This window comes from Salminus brasiliensis, chromosome 22, assembly GCF_030463535.1.
Source record: "Salminus brasiliensis chromosome 22, fSalBra1.hap2, whole genome shotgun sequence".
NCBI lineage: Eukaryota > Metazoa > Chordata > Actinopteri > Characiformes > Bryconidae > Salminus > Salminus brasiliensis.
Genome location: NC_132899.1, coordinates 8,275,719 through 8,293,295, shown reverse-complemented (window position 1 = coordinate 8,293,295; position 17,577 = coordinate 8,275,719). Strand labels below are relative to the sequence as shown.

The window sequence follows — 17,577 nt, the reverse complement described above, 5'->3', positions numbered from 1 at the left end:
ACACCAGAAACTGTAACTGTGCTTAAGTGGGCAGAATAGCACTCATGAGAACTGCATAACCCAAATTATATTTGTGTAAAGTCCTGTAATATTACTCTACCGCCTTAGTCCACCAGTCTTTCAGTGATGTTTCTGGATCTCTTAGCTTGTAAAATGCATGTGCAAAGCGTGTCTTTTAGCGATGGCTCAAAACACACATTTCACTTCACAACAGTAAGAGCTAAAAATGACAATTCCTGCATAACGTTGGATCCCAATGTCCCAAATCCAAACTAAGAAAACATTCTATGGCATCGCTCAGAGATGCTTGTATTTTTTTAGGCAAACAAGCCAGAAGTCAAGTTCAACATGAGTTTAGTAGAGAGATTCTCTTTGGTTAGGCCCTATTCTACCGGCTAATACTTTTCAGCTTTCAGTCTAAAGCAGATTTAGCACAGCAGGCCATGCTTCCACTATAATGACTAAGCACTTTTCCATTTGCTAGCTGGTGTGTTAATGCTCTGCAGGGGTGAGCTGCCAAAGCCCAAATGACCCTCTTTAAGGAACGTTAATAACAGTTTACTAAAGGCTTGGGGCTAGAGTCTTTCTGTAGTTGATTCTTCAGACTGTGAAGAAAAATAATTAAGGACAGTCTGAGTTAGTAAATATTCCCATTCATCATAACAGCATTCTGGGAGCTGGAACAATGATTCCTTGTGGAAAAAACATGGTGATGCACATAGTGATGTACATAGTGATCAGCAAGGCTACGTGTTCCACCAGCCAGGATGCATGGTGGACTTCTACCTTAGAAGAAAAAAAGAACACCAGTGTAAACTAGTGTAAAGCTGTTCAGCTTACCAGTCCCACAGGGGTCTATTTTAGGGCCTATGAAACTGATGAAAATCATAATAAATGAATTGAAGTGTGTGGTTACATAGAATTTAAAGGGTCCAATGGATCACTAAACTTTTCCATGTAGAAGTTGTTGTACTCATTTATATCGGCCCACCTATTCAATCAACAACAGACTGGCTCCTCCCATTCACACTGAAGTTATTGCAGCACAGACGGCAAGCATGAAGAACTGCATACCTGTGGACGAAGCTTTGGTGACCCCACTGCTTCGGCTCCAGACTTAGGCTCAGCATGTAGAACCCCAGAACTGCGGTCAGAACCAGGAAAAAGACCATCAGTTTTCTCTGGGGCATCAAGACTGTCATCTTGGCCCTGCTTTCGCTCCCGTCCCGTCAGCTGGTCCCCCTAACTCCGGGTCGCCCGGTGAGGGCATGAGGAGAGCTGTCCTGATGGAGAGTCCGCAGGCTGTCCGACACACAGATCAGGAGCCTGCATCAGGAAGGAGAAGTGAGGCAGGGATGCTGAGGGTTGCTCTTTCTTTATTAATCCCCAGGCACTGTTGCCAACAACCACAGGGCCTATTCCCCCAGCACCATGAGCTGCTCTGTACAGGAGGACAAGAAGAACAAGAGAGAGTCAAGTTATTCTGCAAGGCTGTTTCTACAGAGCTCCTCAGTAATCCAGCTTTAATTAAAGGGCTCCGGAGCTGGGAAACGGGGCAATAGGAGAAGGCGCCCGCCTCTTTTCTGGCTTTTTTTTTTTCTTGCATTTTTCCCCCCCTTTTCCAAGTGTGTGTTTAAGTTCTGAGGTTTCAGCCATTAAAGAAAAGGAGAAGACTGAAAAGGAGGGGGGTGAGGGTGGGAGGCTGTACTATAGAGGGAAGAGAGGGAGAAAACTGAGAAAGTTAGAAAGCAGTAGAATAAGTAGAAAATGAGCAGGTTAGAGAATGAATCATTGGAAGCTATTGAGGGTGGTTCTGTGGTGAGCACTATGGAGACCGAAACTTGGCAAAGCTTACAAGATGCCACACTCCTTTACTAGTTGGATGCTGTATGCATGACTTACTGTTTGTGGGTAACATGAGTAATTCTGTGATTAATAAAAAAGCATCACTTCCTTTCCTTCCCTCAGACTGTGAGTCAGACAGGCCTCACTCTTGCCTTCATTCCTATATATTTTTAAACACTAAAGGCTGGTTTTCTACTATTACCAAACTCTTTATTTTGTGCCCCCCCCCCCTTTCCTCCAAATTCAGCACTGCAAACTGACCCACCCATTTGTAACTCCCCCTAACACTAGCTATGCTCTCGAGACTAGGAGAGTAAGGACTTCTCCAATACATGTGAATCCAGCCACTGGCTCTTTTTTTTTTTTAACTGCAGCCTACCCGGGCAGCCGCCACGCTCTGAGGAAAGTGCAGGGTCTCCAGCTCCACCGTACCAGCTAACGGACGACTGTACTGAGTGATTAGGGGAGAGAGCGGCATCTACCCATCTTGAGAAAGCACGGCCAAATTTGCTGATGGCAAAGTGACATGGCTTGGGAATTGTACTCGAGCCATAGTGCCCGGGAGTGTAGGGATACACAGATATGAGAGTTCTGGCAAATGTCGATACCCAATTACAAACACAAGACATAAAATATCTATGAAAAAATATATAAAATATTGTATATTTTAATATTGCTTCATCAGAGAGGCTCTTGGCCCAAACGGCTCTAGATAGTGCTGAAATGGGTTTCTTTGACTCTACTAACAATAGTGGAACCTACTCTACATGTTCAAATGTTTGGCGACATCTCTTCCAATTAATGCATTCGGCTACTGTAAGCACATTGCTGACAAAGATGTGCAAATGCACACACACAGCTTGTCTAGTCCCTGTACAGAAGCATTTCCAATAGAATAGGACTCTCTGGAGTTAATCAAAATGAATCTATTGGCACCATGCTTAATTCCAAGTGGAACAGTGGAACTGTGTTCTCTGGAATGATACACAATACTACACAATACTTTTGGGTTGAGCTGGGGATGCAAAAGCAGAACTGTGAGTGAGCAGTTGTCCACATATGTGTCTATATAACATTTTCGTGTGAGAATCATTTTAAGAGAGAACAAACAGGCAACAAACTATGTGAGCACTCAAATGTATGTAGAACCACAGCTTTTACTGATGAACCTTTAAAGAACCCTTTTTGTTAAAGAGTGTGGGGATGCACTGACAGGGGAATTCTGACAAATGTTTCTAGGTTTTTATATCTGCCAATGCAAATGTTTGGACAACCTTGGCTAAATGAGATAGTGCTCTTTTTTATATGGTAAGTATTAAAACCCAGCCTTTGTAGCTAATCAAGCAAAGTGAATCCAAATGCAGATGCTCCGTCTTTCATGACTCAAAAATAAAAAGATGAAAATCAGCACTGTGGCTGGTGCAAAAGTTTGGGCAGTTATCAGTAATCACAGCTTGTAAACACTTAGCCAGATTGTCTGTTTTAAGCACTCTATTTAAGCATAGAATAGTAGTATATAGAATTTCTTTTAATCCAAATTCCAAAGCTCATCTGGCTTTTCTAGAAGTTCTGTGGTGTACTTTAAGTGCTAAGTTTTGTTGTGCAGATCACAGACAAGGCTTCCTTATTATGCAGGCAGCGCTGCACAGTAAAACAGTGCACCACCTTCCTGATTCAGCTAAACTCTTGCCATCATTCCTATATGCATCACAGGTTGGTTTTCTACCATTAACCAACCCTGTTTTATCAGAGTTTATAGTCCAAAATTCAGTTTAAGGGCTCCAAATTGCACTGAAAGTTAGTTGATGTAACAGTAGTTATGTTCCTTTACTCATTTTAAATAGGTCTTTAATGAACTAAATACACAAGAGATTTTCCATTACAGACAAGACCTATTTAATCAGGCTACACGTATTCAAATGTCTCTATAGAATTCAAATAAATTGCATTTACTAAAGAATCTCTAAAGAACACCTTTTTTCAAGAGTGTAGAAATGCACCAATATGGGTATCTGCAAAAACTCATCTGGCTTTTCTAAAAGTTCTGCGAAATTCTGTCAAGTTCAAGTTATGTGACAAGGTTGCATGTGAGGTTTCCTCTTATGACTCTTCCATGAAGAGGTTTGCACGAGCAGTGCTGCACAGTAGAACAGTCATAATTCAGCTTCCTGCAGGTTAATATGTTTGTATCTTACCAGCAAGCGAGCAGAGGTTTATTAAAGAAGACATCATGTTGATCTCCACAGTTCTCCTGAACTGCCATTTCTTTACACTGGAAACTGTAGAAACTTTTTATAGCTTTCCATTACCATGTGGGAACCAACTACTTTCTTTGCATTGCGTCTTAGATGAGACCATTGTTGTTGGAACAAGGTTTGAAGAGTCAGAAAATTAATTAACAATACAGTTTTAGGAAATTTTATTCAGCAGGCAGTTCATAATTACAGTTGGTGACACGCGACAGGCCTGGGTTGGTGTCAAGCATTGTCACAAAGAATATGAGCCTTTACAGCCACGATGCCCTAAATGTCAGCACAGACCACTCAGGCGATTTTGGGTTATGTAGGTTATGAGGGACAGAGCAACTGAGCTTTCGGACTTGCTGTAAATAGTGTTGTATGTTTTATGATTAGCTACAGAAGCTGTGTTTACTACTTCTCAAATATAAAAAAGGCAAAAATAAGTGCCCCCTGGCTAAGAGTGCCCAAACTTTCCAATACGATAAGTCCAGCATCACATTAACATTCTGCTCTTTGGCAATTAAAAAATAAATGATCATCTCTGTTTAAAATATGGGTCTAAATATCTGTCAAATTGCATTTTATGTCTTTTTAAGCATCTTTTAAGATATCTGCAGATACAGATAATATTCTAATAGCAATAACTCTTACTTTAAAGACCATTACTTGCCTGGAAACACTGACTTTGCTACTAAACACATACACCCTTAAAAATGGTTCTTTATTTTAGGCAATGGTTCTTTGTAGAACCACGATATCTGAGAACCATTTGAATGCTTAAATGGTTCTTTTCATTGTTTGAAAACTCACTTGTATATGGTTCTTTAAAGAACATTTGAATAGCTTACAGAATCAAAAGGATCAAGTGAAGAAATTTTAAGACCAAAGAGAACCCTTTTAGTTTCAATTGTAATTGTATTTACCCTAAATAAGCGCTATCCAGTTTCCAGAATCTGGATATCTATAATACTCAATAGCAAGCAATACTACAGCAAAAATGACAACACTCAAAAAAATAAACAACTGGTTTTCCAGACCTAGCTTAAACCCATTCTAGAGTTAAATTGCTGGGTTAATGCAGAATCACCATTGTAAAAGTTGTTTACGTATAGGCTTAGCCTTTAACCTGGGTTTTGGGGAAACTAGCTCCAAACTGCAGATATAGATTCACATTTTCACAGATAAATAATGAATTACTTTATCAGCAAAAATGTAATGTAAGCATTGAATTTAATAATTGAAAGTTTTTTATAGATAATGGTTTGCCAAACTGCAGTACTGAAACATTAATGAAACATTAAACTATAACTTTAGAGAAGGTTATAGTTCTAAATAAAACTAGGACAATTCCCAGAACATTGTAAATGCTCAAATAGCTCAAATAGTTATTTGCCTGGTTAAAATGTTGTTATTTATGAGGACAAACCTCATGAATGAGCTTTTTAAAGAACCTTTCAAAATGGCTATAGCACCAGAAGGGGTTCCACTTGGTGCAAATCAAATCTGCTTTTTAAAGTGTTATTTAGAGGCTTCTGGTTCTTCTATATGATGAAAACATTCTTGTAAAGGCTTTTAAAAGAATCTTGAAACTCTTCTGTTATTATACAGCACCAAAACAACCTACTGTGTACTGTACTATTGCTCTACTGTAGTTATTGTCAAAGACTGTTTTACAGTACTAGATAGAACCCATTTTTGGGGTTAAGAGTGCAGTCTAAAGTAGCATGCTGCTGGTTTTATAAGCCAGCGTTGACCCCTATAATGTTTATAAGAGATTTGACATACAGTAACCCTGCTTTCATACTAAAGATCAGAAAATACAGTCAGCAGCAAACCAGACCTTTGTTAGACATCCTTTTTTTAGGATCCTTCAGTTATTCCCCAAATATCCGAGGAGGAATGTGAAGAATGCGATAGCAGAACTAACCGACCTGCCTGTAGAAGACGGCACAGAAGTGTTCAGGCCACAGTGGATTTCCCCTGACAGGACCACACCAGACTGAGGCTGAGCAACATCAGCACACTGAATCTGAACTACAAACTAAAACGCCCCTCCCACAGGAAGCCTCGCAAATACACAAGTACCCTCCCTCTCCCTGCTTATGCAAAGAAAGTGGATCTGATAAAAGGGAGAGCTCCCAAATTCACACACTTTGTGAGAGCAGAGAACTTTCAGAGGAACCAAAACAAAGTGTGTGATCTCTGCTGAAAGCCAGCCAGAAGATCAGACAACTTCTTTCCAACATACACAACCCTACTGAGAACCACTCTGAAGAACAGACAAAGAGGCAACAAAAAAGTTCTCCTTACTTGGGGGAGGAACCTGCTGTCAGATAAGCGCTTCTAGACCTTCTAGCGGAAGGAAACGGGACCGTTGGTTCCACCCAGCAACTCAGCACACACTGAGAATCCCATGCTGACACACACACACACACACACACAGGGCACAGGAGGGCCGGCCTCTTTTGTGAAACGAGCAACAGCTGCTGGCAATTGGTCAACGCCCCCACCTCCTGTCCTCCAAAGAGGGAGAGGGAGAGGGAGAGAGGGAGAGAGGGGGGGGGGTCTCACACAGAGGAGTTGGGCAAGGAGAGAAGAAAAAAGAAAGTTTTAGCAAAGATGCCACAAGCACATCATATGTGAAACATCTAAACCATGCATCAGATGTGTCAGGTGACATGCCTGAGCATGTGTTTTCTCCCCCCTCTCTCGTGCTCTGTCTCTATGCTTCACACACACTCACTCACTCAGAAGACCCCACACTCAAAAGACTGGCAACCACATGCTTAACATACTTTGGGTCCGCCGCGTCTGGGACGCTGCTTTGTTATCAAACGGTCATCCGTCCCGCCACCCCCCAAGCCTCATACATTTACATATAGCACTGTTATCTCCACTCACACATGCACTCTCGCGTCTCTTTCCTGGCCTCAGTCACAAAGGCCACAGAGGCTGTAAAGAGGTGGGGGGTTGAACGTGAAAGGAGTGAAGTCAAGAGACGAGCAGAGAAGAAAGAAAAGGGCCTACGGTAATGAACCATGCTTTTTAATCCACATCTCTGCTGGTCAGAGAAAAACAGAGAAAAAGAGTGAGAGAGAGAGAGAGAGAGAGGGAGGGAAAGCAGAAGGAGGTGAAAGTAAGACTGACCAGAAGTGGGTCAGCTGCAGACTCTTAGAGATGTACACAAAGCAGTAAACAGCGTAGAGAAGTCAGTTCAAGGCAAGGCCTTTTCCACAGGGAATAAAGTGAAGTCTATACACTAAGCCCACATTAGAGAGAAAGAGAGAGAACTGATTAGTCACGGAGTTCTCCTCTGAGAGAGCAACGCCGGGGAGCCACAACAAACGCAGGGTTGTTTCTGCTTCTGTTCAAGCGCAAGGCGAAGAGAGTGAAGATAAAGAGAGTCGTCTACATCAGATTGATTTATTCATTTATTTTACACAAAACGGTCAAAGCTTTCACAGTTTCAGATCATCATAGTTCATCAGAAGGACTAACTTGGAACCAAAACAACTACGTGTGCAACAGAATAATGAAGGGTCGGGTTAAGAGCTACAAGTAACGGCAAATAGGAATCTCAACAACAGATCATTAAACATAGAACACAAATCAACAACAGAACAAGGATGGGTAGTGTGGGTGCAAAAAGCTTTTGACCAAAAGCTAATCCAATACAGAACAGATGTGTGTCTACTAACATTTGGCTGAAATTTGGGGTGTCAAAACATTTGCCCAAAAGCTCTGATCTGATATGTTTGGGAGCAGAGGTGTGTCCACAATTTTTTGGCCAAAATGTGGGGTGTCAAAACCTTTGCCCAAAAGCTAATCCAGTACATTGGGCTAAAAGAACGGTGTCCAGAAACATTTGGACAAAATGTGGGGTGTCAAAACTTTTCCCCAAAACGACGCTATTAGATAATTATTAAGATTACAAACACATTTTAATGCATTCCTATGGTAGTGTTTTGGCCACAATAGCTTCAGATACTTCCTGTTCGGATACTTCCTGTCCGAATACTATTGGACCAATCCTAAAGCTGTATACAAGCACACGTCATCAACATGATGCACAATTTAAAGTTGGAACGGAGTCGAAATCTCAAAATTGTGGCCTGAGTTAACCAGACAAAACCAGATAGAATAATAATAATAAGACGACAACAACCTAAGAAGAACAGAAGTGTGATCGCCTACTGCAATCACACGAACACAAGGTTAAAGAAAAGTGGGAGAACAACGACACAAGAGAAGGCGACCGGCGCTTGTATATGAGGGGGCACAAAGAAAGACGAGCTCATTGGCATGAGTGGGACTGGCATGCACCAGCAATGCCAACCATGCTGCCACCCGCGCTGGAACCGAGGCCACAGAGCAGCAATCACTGCCAAGGTTCTGCTCTTGCCTCCAGACGCCCTTCAGAAAATATGTGCAGGACCATTCCTCACATTGGCATTAACTTGGCGTGAACCTTTGACTGGGGTCTTGCCAAGTTCTTAATATCCAAATGACGTGCACAGATAATCCTGAGCACCGATACACGCACTCTGTGCCCACTGCAGAGTTCTTTGCTGGACCCTCACAAATTCTCAACTCTAAAACTCACATTTCAGATCTCAGTATTTATGCTAGTGCCATGGCACTGGTGCTTTCCTGTTTGCTAATGCTAACCCTAACACTATTGGAGACCAGTCTCCTGTGAGTGAACAGTGTGTAGGCAGTGTGTCTTTAAATGTTAAAAGTTGGTTTTCAATAAGGAAGCGCTGCTTCCTTCCTACCACTGAAAAACAACAGCTGCAGCCTTTCACTAACCTCTGCTAAATCATTCGATACACTCCTTCCACTCAAACGCCCTACAGACAACTTCACGTCAGAACAACCTGACGTACTAAAACCCATCCAAGAATGGTACAATTGAGCAGTACTAACTGTACAGCGGTCAGTAAGGTCAGAAACGAGGCCTTCTCTTCAGAGTGAAAGCCCATTTGCTTGAGGCCAAGCTTACAAGCATCATCATTGTGCTACACTTTCATTCACAACATAAAATAAGTGGTATATCCTGGCAAGTCACCCCAAATCTAGTTTAAACATCTTGTATTTCTCTAATTGAGATTGTTTAAACTTGTTTTAAGTCATTTTGGGTAGCATTTTTCCATTGGCATGTCATTTTGCTCGTTTCAGGCATTTTCATTGAAAAAAGCAAAATGATCTGCATTATTCTTTAAAATAAGCAAGATTTTCTGATCTCTACAGGTACAAACTGCATGGAAATACGATAATTAGCTAACTAATTGCAAGTAATTAACACAACAGTCTTAAAATAAGAAATATTAAATGTTTACAGTAGATCTGAGGTGATTTCACCTTCCCAAAATATAAATTTTGCAGTGTAGTGGCAAGTTTAGTCAAAAAACAAACAAATAAAAAAAAACAAGAGCATTTTCTACAATAAATATTAAAGCTACAGATTAAAAATAATAGAAATTGGTCTAGAAAGCCTGGGTGAATCTGGGTCATTTCCCAACAAAAGCTCATCTAGATTCCCCTCGGTCACAATCTGCGTAATCTTTATTTCCAAGTGGTTTTCTAAGCTGTAAAGACTTTCAGGGCTGAAACAAGAGGCCACTTTTCCTGTTTCGAAGTGGTGCAAACCAAGAAAACAAAAAGCTCTTATAAGACAAGGTGTCCTTTCGAAGATAGAAAAGCTCCAAATCAAAAGGGCAAATCAGAGTACATTCCATGAACTGTAGCCAAAAAAAAGAAAAAAAAGAAAAACGTTTCATTATGGAGAATCCGCCATTACAAGGCCAAAGCTTTAGGAACACAAGATGAGAAGGAGAAAGAAAAACACAAATGTGGGGAGAGCAGCTGGACTCTTGTAACCACTTCTGCCCCCAACGTCTTAATGCATTCGGTCCCAGGCCCCCTCTCCAGGCTGAGGGGTGTACGTTGCACGGAGAAACTGGACGGCTTTTAGTGAAAAACCTCTATAGTGTAACTTCTATAGTGTAGTTTGCCTCTCTGGCCCCTCATAAGTCCACTCTACGAGCCAGCTCTGCTTACCCTAATCCTATAAACACTTTCTATGCACATTCCTCTGTTCACCCCACTTTTTCCTTTTCCTTATCTCAATCTCACTTTCTAAAGTATTCTCTTGCTGACTCACTCTACATGTAACCCAACACAACTACTCTGAGTACTAATTTCTCCAGTCATAAAGGCTAGGGATGCACTGATCAGTAAAAAGATATGATACTCTGCCATTTCTATGTTATTAAAGCTTATTGAGACTATAGCTACCTGAACTGGCATTATAGAGAATACTAGAGGATCACAAATGCAGTAAAATGAATGGTAGAGTTGCTCAGAGTAGAGCTGGGCAATATGATCATATTTTATTGAAATAGTGATAAAAGTGAGCGTACTGTGGATATCGTCAGTGCTTATAGAACACTGATCAACTGTGCATTTCATTACAGAGAGTGTAATTACTGCTATTAGATAAAGTGTGGCACACTTTGAATAGAAACCACTGTACTCAGTATGGGAGAATATTCGAACAGCAGATTAATTTTGTCTGCATGTCAAAAGTTCAAGCTAAATATTGTGTATCATGAAATTGTAATATAATAATATAATCATTTTACCATATCGCCCACCCCTAGCCCAGAGCCACCTAAACATTCTCCTGTTCCAGAACTAGGAGAGCACAAGAAATACACCCTCAAGTTTGAAACTGGAACTCAAACTGGGACTACAAATGTACTAGAATCAATAGTACAGGAGCCCAGATCTACCTAGATGTTCTGACATTATAGAGCACAACACATATGTCCTCAAGTTTGAAATATCACTAAAAATCTAATCTCCTGTCCAATGCCAAAATAGTTCTTGAAAGCGGTTATCTGCCGATATCGATACAAACCTGGTACATTGTTGTGCATCCCTACTAAAGACCCTACCTACAGTATCCATAGACTACTCAAAAACACCAGACATGTTTTCGTTTTCCCTTTGTTCTCTTTCTCTCTGTTAACATTCCAACGCTTCTACCTATCATGTTCTTCAACTAAACAAGAGTGAAGCTAGCTCTGCAATCCTGCAGAGAAAAGAATCTACCTCTGTTAGACACTCCTAATGCACTTCAGAAGCAGAGCTGGGCTCGTAATGAGGGCTCACTGTGTTTTAGTGTGTGTGTGCAACAGGCTTCAAGGCTGATCCCACAATTTAGCCCTAGCCTGGAGGGGGAGGTTTGAGGGGGGCTGAGACAAAAGGCATCTGTAAGCAACACAAAGAGGCAGGGGAGGTGGAAGGGGGAGGGGGGGTTATCCTCTCTGTTCCTGCCTTTCTGTATAGGAGCCGAATGCCTGGGCTTGGGTGGTAGTGGGGGGCAGAACGGAAAACCACAGACTGTAAGCGAACACAGATCAGCAGATTGTAATTAAAAGACTGAATATAAATAACATATGAATAAAAATGAAAACTTGGGATGATGGGGGGGGGGGGTGGGGGGTTCTACCCCCACCTCTTTAAACCCTCTCTCTCTTATTCTCACTTACTTTCTCACAGACTGCAGCCTGTTGCTTAAAAGGGCATAACTTGGCACATTCGACTGGGACGGCCAGAGGGAGGGACAGTGCAGAGTGCTTGGAACATCTGGAAGTGCTTACTAGAGGGCTTTGTACCCAGAGAGGGGCTTTTCCACCCCCCACTCATACAGCGGCTCTCTGCTCACGCAGAGAAAGTGTCTCGCGCTTCTTCACTTCCATGTTTCCCTCTATAGTCTGCTTTTTCTTTACGTATGTATGTGTGTGTGTGTGTGTGTGTCAGGCTGGATGTAAAGAAAAGTCTGTAGATTAGTCCATGGCATTGAAGATTGACACAAAGGACCTCTATTACTCCGTTCCGCTGCTGTTCCCATGGGAAAGACAGCGCCGTTCTCTCCGGATGGATGGAGCAGCGAGGTTAAACCGTACTGCAGTCCTCACCGGTCCATATCCATGGGCAGTGGAAGGGAAAGGGAGAGGAGGAGTGTGAGGGGTGGGGGAGGGATGAGTTCATGGCCAGTCAATCACTTCCCCAACAGCTGTTTTCTCTGCTGCTCCAACAGAGCCTCCAGGTGATCTGCTCTTTTCAGTGCCGCCTGGGAGAGAAGGAAAAAATAAACACAAGAAACAAAATAAGTGAGAAAGAAAGAACAAACAAAAGGGTTAAAATGTATTAAACACTACACTACACTGAACTACACTAGGGTTCAAAAGTTTGAAATCACTGGTTTCAATCATTTCAAACCAAAACTATTCTAAATTATGCTCAAAAAATGCTCGGTTGAAGCCGTTGTATAAAATGACCTAGACGCTTTCCAACCTACCCTGGTTAGTTTGGACCTTTTGACTTTTGAGTTTGGTCCAAACCAAAAAAAAGGTGTGAAAGGTGCCTTAGAGCAAACAAAACCATGGTTCAATTTGTTTGCAGTGTGAAAACTCTACATTTGAATGGTTTGGACTGACAAGTATAAGGACATTCAGTCCACGTAGATGATGAGGGGACGTAGGTATATCATGCATTATTTAGCTAAACTGCAATGTGTAACAAAAACGTGAACCTTATTTCAGACCTGGGTCTGGACTTTGAGGTGTGAAAACAGCCTAAGAAAGCAGTATGGCACTTTTTCTTCAGGAAAAAGTGCTTCTGTTGCTGTTGTTGGAGTAACTGTCTCTACTGTCCAAGGCCAAATGCTTTCTACTAGATTTTGGAGCATAGCTGTGATGATCTGGTTGCAAGAGAATGAGTGAGTTCAGGATGTTGGGCGATCACCACCCCACCTCATCCCAAAAGTATTGGATGGAGCACCTATATTCCAGAGGACACAGTTTATACCCTTTATACCCTTCTAGGTTTATAAGTTCATTGATTCTAACGGCAATACGTCTCTACAGGGCCTAGACAAGCTGTGTATGTGCATGTGCACATCTGTGTCAGCAATCGATGCGCTTCCTTAGAATGCATTACTTAGAAGGGGTGTCCACAAATATTTGGATATTGTGTAATTACAGTATATATAATTACACTTACGTTTAATCTCATAACTCAGGTCGGAGGATATAGTGTTAGGAGTCTTGCCCACTGACTCCTATCGGCGTAGCTTGGGAATCAAACCCTATTCTGCCACAGTAAGTGCAGTGTTGTTACCCAATATAATGAACGCACAGATTTGACCTTTTGGCTAATGCTTTGTAATATTTAAATCTGCATTTGTTAATTTTGCTTACAAAATCTAATGTATTAATGTGAAGCGATTCTACTGAAGAACAATAGAAGAGCAATAGTGCAGGAAATTATGACTCTGTGACAGTTCATGCATTCTTCCTTTCAACAAAAACAACCATCTATTACTTAAAGGAGATCACACACACCTCATGTTGTTTTCGCAAGTTGTTGACAGTTTCCTCCTTCTTCAGGATGGCTGACTTCACCCTAGAGAAACAAAGCACATTAGTCAGAGAGGTAAGCCACCCTGCATTTACACGGCATCATCTGCACTATGAGCTAATGTCTGTGCAAAGCCTGCCATTTTGAATGCCTGTCTGTGCGCAAGCTATTTCTGAGAGTTCCTCACCGCTGGTGCACCTCAGCTAGCTCTTCCTCCTTCTCTCTGCTCAGCCGCTCCACCTCCAGACGGAGGCGGGCGCGTACCTCGGCCACCTCCACCTTCATCCTCCTGTTCTCTTCCTCCGTCGTGACCAGCCTGTCTGCAAACTCTTGCCGGATTACTTCTGCCAGGCTCCGCCTCTCCTCCGCTAGCTTATCGCGAATCTGCAAGCACATGGCCGGACAGTGTGTGAGAGTGGGTGAGTGGGATGTGTGTAGCAGAATTAATTCTTCATAAAAACTTTTACACTTATGTAAATGCTTATTACTTATTGTAAATGTTTATTAGGACATGAGCCCTAACTCTACATTCTCCTTCCTGTATAACAAGATTCAAATTGACTTCTTTCTGCATAAGAGCTTTAGGCAAATGCCTTAAACGTAAACAAAAAAACGTCTTAACATTCAATAGAAGTCAATGTAAAAAATGTTTTGATCAAAGCATTTCTACTGGTCCATTCATCATGATTTTGATTCAATGTAAAGAACAAAAAGCAAAAAACAGAAAACAATGAAGATACAAAGTTGATGCAGGACTGATTGACAGGTTGCTTAATACTCTGGGTATGTGTGAGTGCTACATTGTCACTCTGTGCCCTCTGGTTACCTGAGTGATGTCTGTGATTTCTTGATCTCTCTGTGTGAGGAGCGTCTGCAGGCGGAGCAGCTCCCCTTCCATCTCGGTCTGTCTCTTCCTCATCTCCTGCTGTTTCTCCAGTGCTGTTCGTTCAGACTGCTCCAACTCTCGAAGTTCAGCTTCATACTTGTCCCTCACGCGCTTCACACTGAACACACACAGAACACAAAGCACTGGAGTGAGCTGAGAACACAGGTGGGTTTGTTTGGTTCTGAATGGCTCATGTTTGCTCTCTTTTGTGGAATTAATGATACGGATAATTAGCCTGCTGTCTGTTTAAGAAGGTAAAGGCACACCAGTAGGAACGTACTTACCAATGAGTGAACAAACACACAACTGAGAAGTACACAAACGCATGCACATTTCATGCTCACCGGTTGTCAGCAGCTCTCTCACACTCTTCCCGAGCGCTGCTCGTCTCTTCTTCCAGCCTCTGAATGGCCAGTTCGATCTCTTTGTCCCGTCCCCGACGCACTTCTTCTTTCAGTTCCCTCTCTCGACCCAGCAACCACGCTTCCTGCGTTCATTTGAGAGAATAGCAGACTTCATACCATGACAAGCCATCATATCATGCTGCAGCAGACTGTAATGTTCACAATCTGTGATCTCAGGGATTTTAGGTGTGGCAGAGGTTGTCAGAGGTCAAATGGCACATGGTGGCAAATGGTGTCAGAGGGGCTGGTTTGAGGATTTATAGAACTGCTGATCTCCTGGGATTTTCTTATTTTCATAGGATGGTGTAATAAAGAAAACACATCGAGCAGACTGGAAACGCCTTGTTGATGAGAGGTCAATGGAGAATGGCCAGACTGAAGGAACGCCTACAGTAACGCAAATAACCACTTTTCCAGCAGACTGGAAAAGCGTAGCCTGGTCTAATCAACCTTGAACGATAACCAAATCTTCTGCTGAGGCCCACAGATGGTAGGGTCAGAGTCTGGCGCCAATAGCATGAATCCATGAACCCTCCCTGCATCATGTCAACAGTCTAGTGTGGTGGAAGCAGTGTAATGGTTTGGGGATTTTTTTGGGGGCCTATTAATACCGGTCAACCACTGTTTGAATGTCACAGCCTATTTGATAATCAACAATGCCACAAATTAAAAGTCATCTCAAACTGGTTTTAGGAACATGACAGTGGGTCTTTCCAGTCACCAGATCTCAATCTAACTGAGCAGCTTTGGGGTGTGGTAGAACAGAGGATTCACAACATGAAAATGCTCCTAAGAAATGCAGGAACTGTGTGATGCAATCATAAACTCTCACAGGAATGTGTCCAGCATCTTGTGGAATCCATGTCATAAAGAATTGAGGCTGTTTTGAGGGCAAAAGGAGGCCCTACCCAGTACTAGTATAGTGTTTCTAATAAAGTGCTTGCAGAAGTTAAAATACAGTATCTAACAAAGGCCACTGCACAGACAAAGTGTCTTGGAAATGTTCTAATGCAATGTAAAGACTCAACTTTGCATAACATCATAAACATTCTATATGGAAAAAGATAAATATATAATCTAGTGCTGCTCTTGGGGAATATGTTGTACAGGAATGTATTCTGAATGCTGGCTCTGAGTTTCTGGTTTAGACCGGAGTTTCCATGTGCTCCTATTCAAGATCAGACACACCTAAACTCACCTCCTTTTTCATGTAATTCTCCTCCCATGTCTGTTTCTCGATATCCAGACGCTCCCGCAGGGCCTTTATTTCAATCTAAACCCACACACACACACAAACCACAAACATTAGAAATCGCTTCACATTATGGCCAGATACACCACTAAGGATCACACACCTACAAGGATTGCAACATTCAGCACACAGCTAACACCACAAGGCAAGTGCTGATGGGTAGAAACAGAGCAGGAGTTAATCATGGCTGTTCAGATCACTCAGCACTGTTGAGAAGGTTGTTATGCTTCCACTGCCACCTGTCTCATGACCATGTTAACATGTTAAAACCTAAAACCTAAATGGACTCTTAACTATCTGCCACATTTAATTTTACCACTATTAACTATGATTACTCTCACATTACTCTGACCTCTATTACTCATTACTCTCATTACTCTATGACTATATTAAATTATACTACACCATGATTATTATATTATGATTAAGAATATGTTGCACACTTGAGCAGTACAGTAGTTTAGGTCATTTGGTGACTTTTGTCAATAATTTATAAATAGTTATGACCAGAGGAGGATGGTGAGTCTTGGTTCCTCCCAAGGTTTCTTCCTCCAGCTTTGAGGGAGTTTTTCCTTGCCACTGTCGCAGTTGGTTTGCTTATTGGGGGCCTTACATTTTTCATGTCTTTTTAAGTTATGTTGTTGATTTCTTGTCTTTTATTAATTACTGATTGTGTAAAGCTGCTTTGTGACAGTTGTAAAAAGCAATATACAAATAAATCAAAAAATCAAAAAATTTGATACGATTTATGTGCAGGATAAGCCCTCATGTGTGCTCTGATCATTTATTTTCCTGCTAAGAGTCTGTTACCTGGTGCCGTCTTTCTTGCTCTTCTCTGCTCTTTTCCATTTCTTCTCTTAGCGTTTGACTAGCCAGAGAGCTGTTGTTCTCCAAGTGAGTTTTCAACTCCTCCAGCTGAGCACGCTGCCTGTAATACACACATTTGGTTGCAATTCTGTGCACTCATGACCACTCATACATCACTTTTACTTTTAATGTGGCAGTAGTCGGGGGTGGAAGGTGCATGAACCTTTATAATATAATATTATGATGATTAAATGACTGGCTGATTATGTAACTGGTAATATGCAAAAGAGCCTGCCCAACTCTGACCTTGCTGCTAGCTGCGCAAGTCTTTCTTTCTCTTCTGAAATTTCTTTATATAGCCGCCTCCTCTGTTGCTGCAATGAATTCTCTTCTTCCTGCAGCTGCTTCTCAAACCTAACATACACACACACACACACACAAAATGTTTCCACGTTAACAAAAAAATAAACAAACGCATGACGTGGTAAGGTATGAATCATGCAGTATTTTACACTACTGTAAAACTGTCTCACTTCTCCTCTGCTGAATTAAAATGGTCCAGTACTGAGGTCTAACAGCTTGTTATGGGCCCCAGAGGTCTCTACCTTTAGCAAGAGATGTTTCAGTTCAGCGTCTGATCTATTTGACCAAACCAGCAGCTAAACCAAAGACCCTGTAAGTTGCCGCTGACATTATGGTCCAGCTGTAGCCTGA

General features: G+C 41.9%; 2 protein-coding genes across 13 annotated transcripts in view; both read right to left on the bottom strand.

Moving 5' to 3' along the window:
• Window positions 1-6,490, bottom strand: part of st6galnac (ST6 (alpha-N-acetyl-neuraminyl-2,3-beta-galactosyl-1,3)-N-acetylgalactosaminide alpha-2,6-sialyltransferase) — a 29,049-nt gene extending 22,559 nt beyond the window's left edge. For 2 of the 8 annotated variants that reach the window (XR_011978198.1, XM_072666979.1), the window contains exons 1-2: window positions 6,017-6,098; window positions 1,075-1,441 (exon numbers count right to left, since the gene is read on the bottom strand). Coding sequence is in view for 7 of the 8 variants with exons in the window: in XM_072666979.1 (XP_072523080.1) it covers window positions 1,075-1,202 (128 nt within the window). In the remaining variant the exon portion in view is untranslated. The other 6 variants (XM_072666980.1, XM_072666985.1, XM_072666984.1 and 3 more) reach the window with 6 other exon arrangements.
• A 1,013-nt stretch (window positions 6,491-7,503) lies between these two features.
• The window catches only part of cep131 (centrosomal protein 131), a 30,105-nt gene continuing 20,031 nt past the window's right edge, over window positions 7,504-17,577 (bottom strand). For 3 of the 5 annotated variants that reach the window (XM_072667228.1, XM_072667230.1, XM_072667229.1), the window contains 8 exons: window positions 17,170-17,277; window positions 16,867-16,984; window positions 16,003-16,077; window positions 14,745-14,887; window positions 14,341-14,518; window positions 13,702-13,898; window positions 13,499-13,559; window positions 7,504-12,225 (listed from right to left, as the gene is read on the bottom strand). In XM_072667228.1, coding sequence (XP_072523329.1) covers window positions 12,154-12,225; window positions 13,499-13,559; window positions 13,702-13,898; window positions 14,341-14,518; window positions 14,745-14,887; window positions 16,003-16,077; window positions 16,867-16,984; window positions 17,170-17,277 — 952 coding nt within the window. In that variant the 3' untranslated portion in view covers window positions 7,504-12,153. The remainder of the gene's footprint in view (window positions 12,226-13,498; window positions 13,560-13,701; window positions 13,899-14,340; window positions 14,519-14,744; window positions 14,888-16,002; window positions 16,078-16,866; window positions 16,985-17,169; window positions 17,278-17,577) is intronic. The other 2 variants (XM_072667231.1, XM_072667232.1) reach the window with 1 other exon arrangement.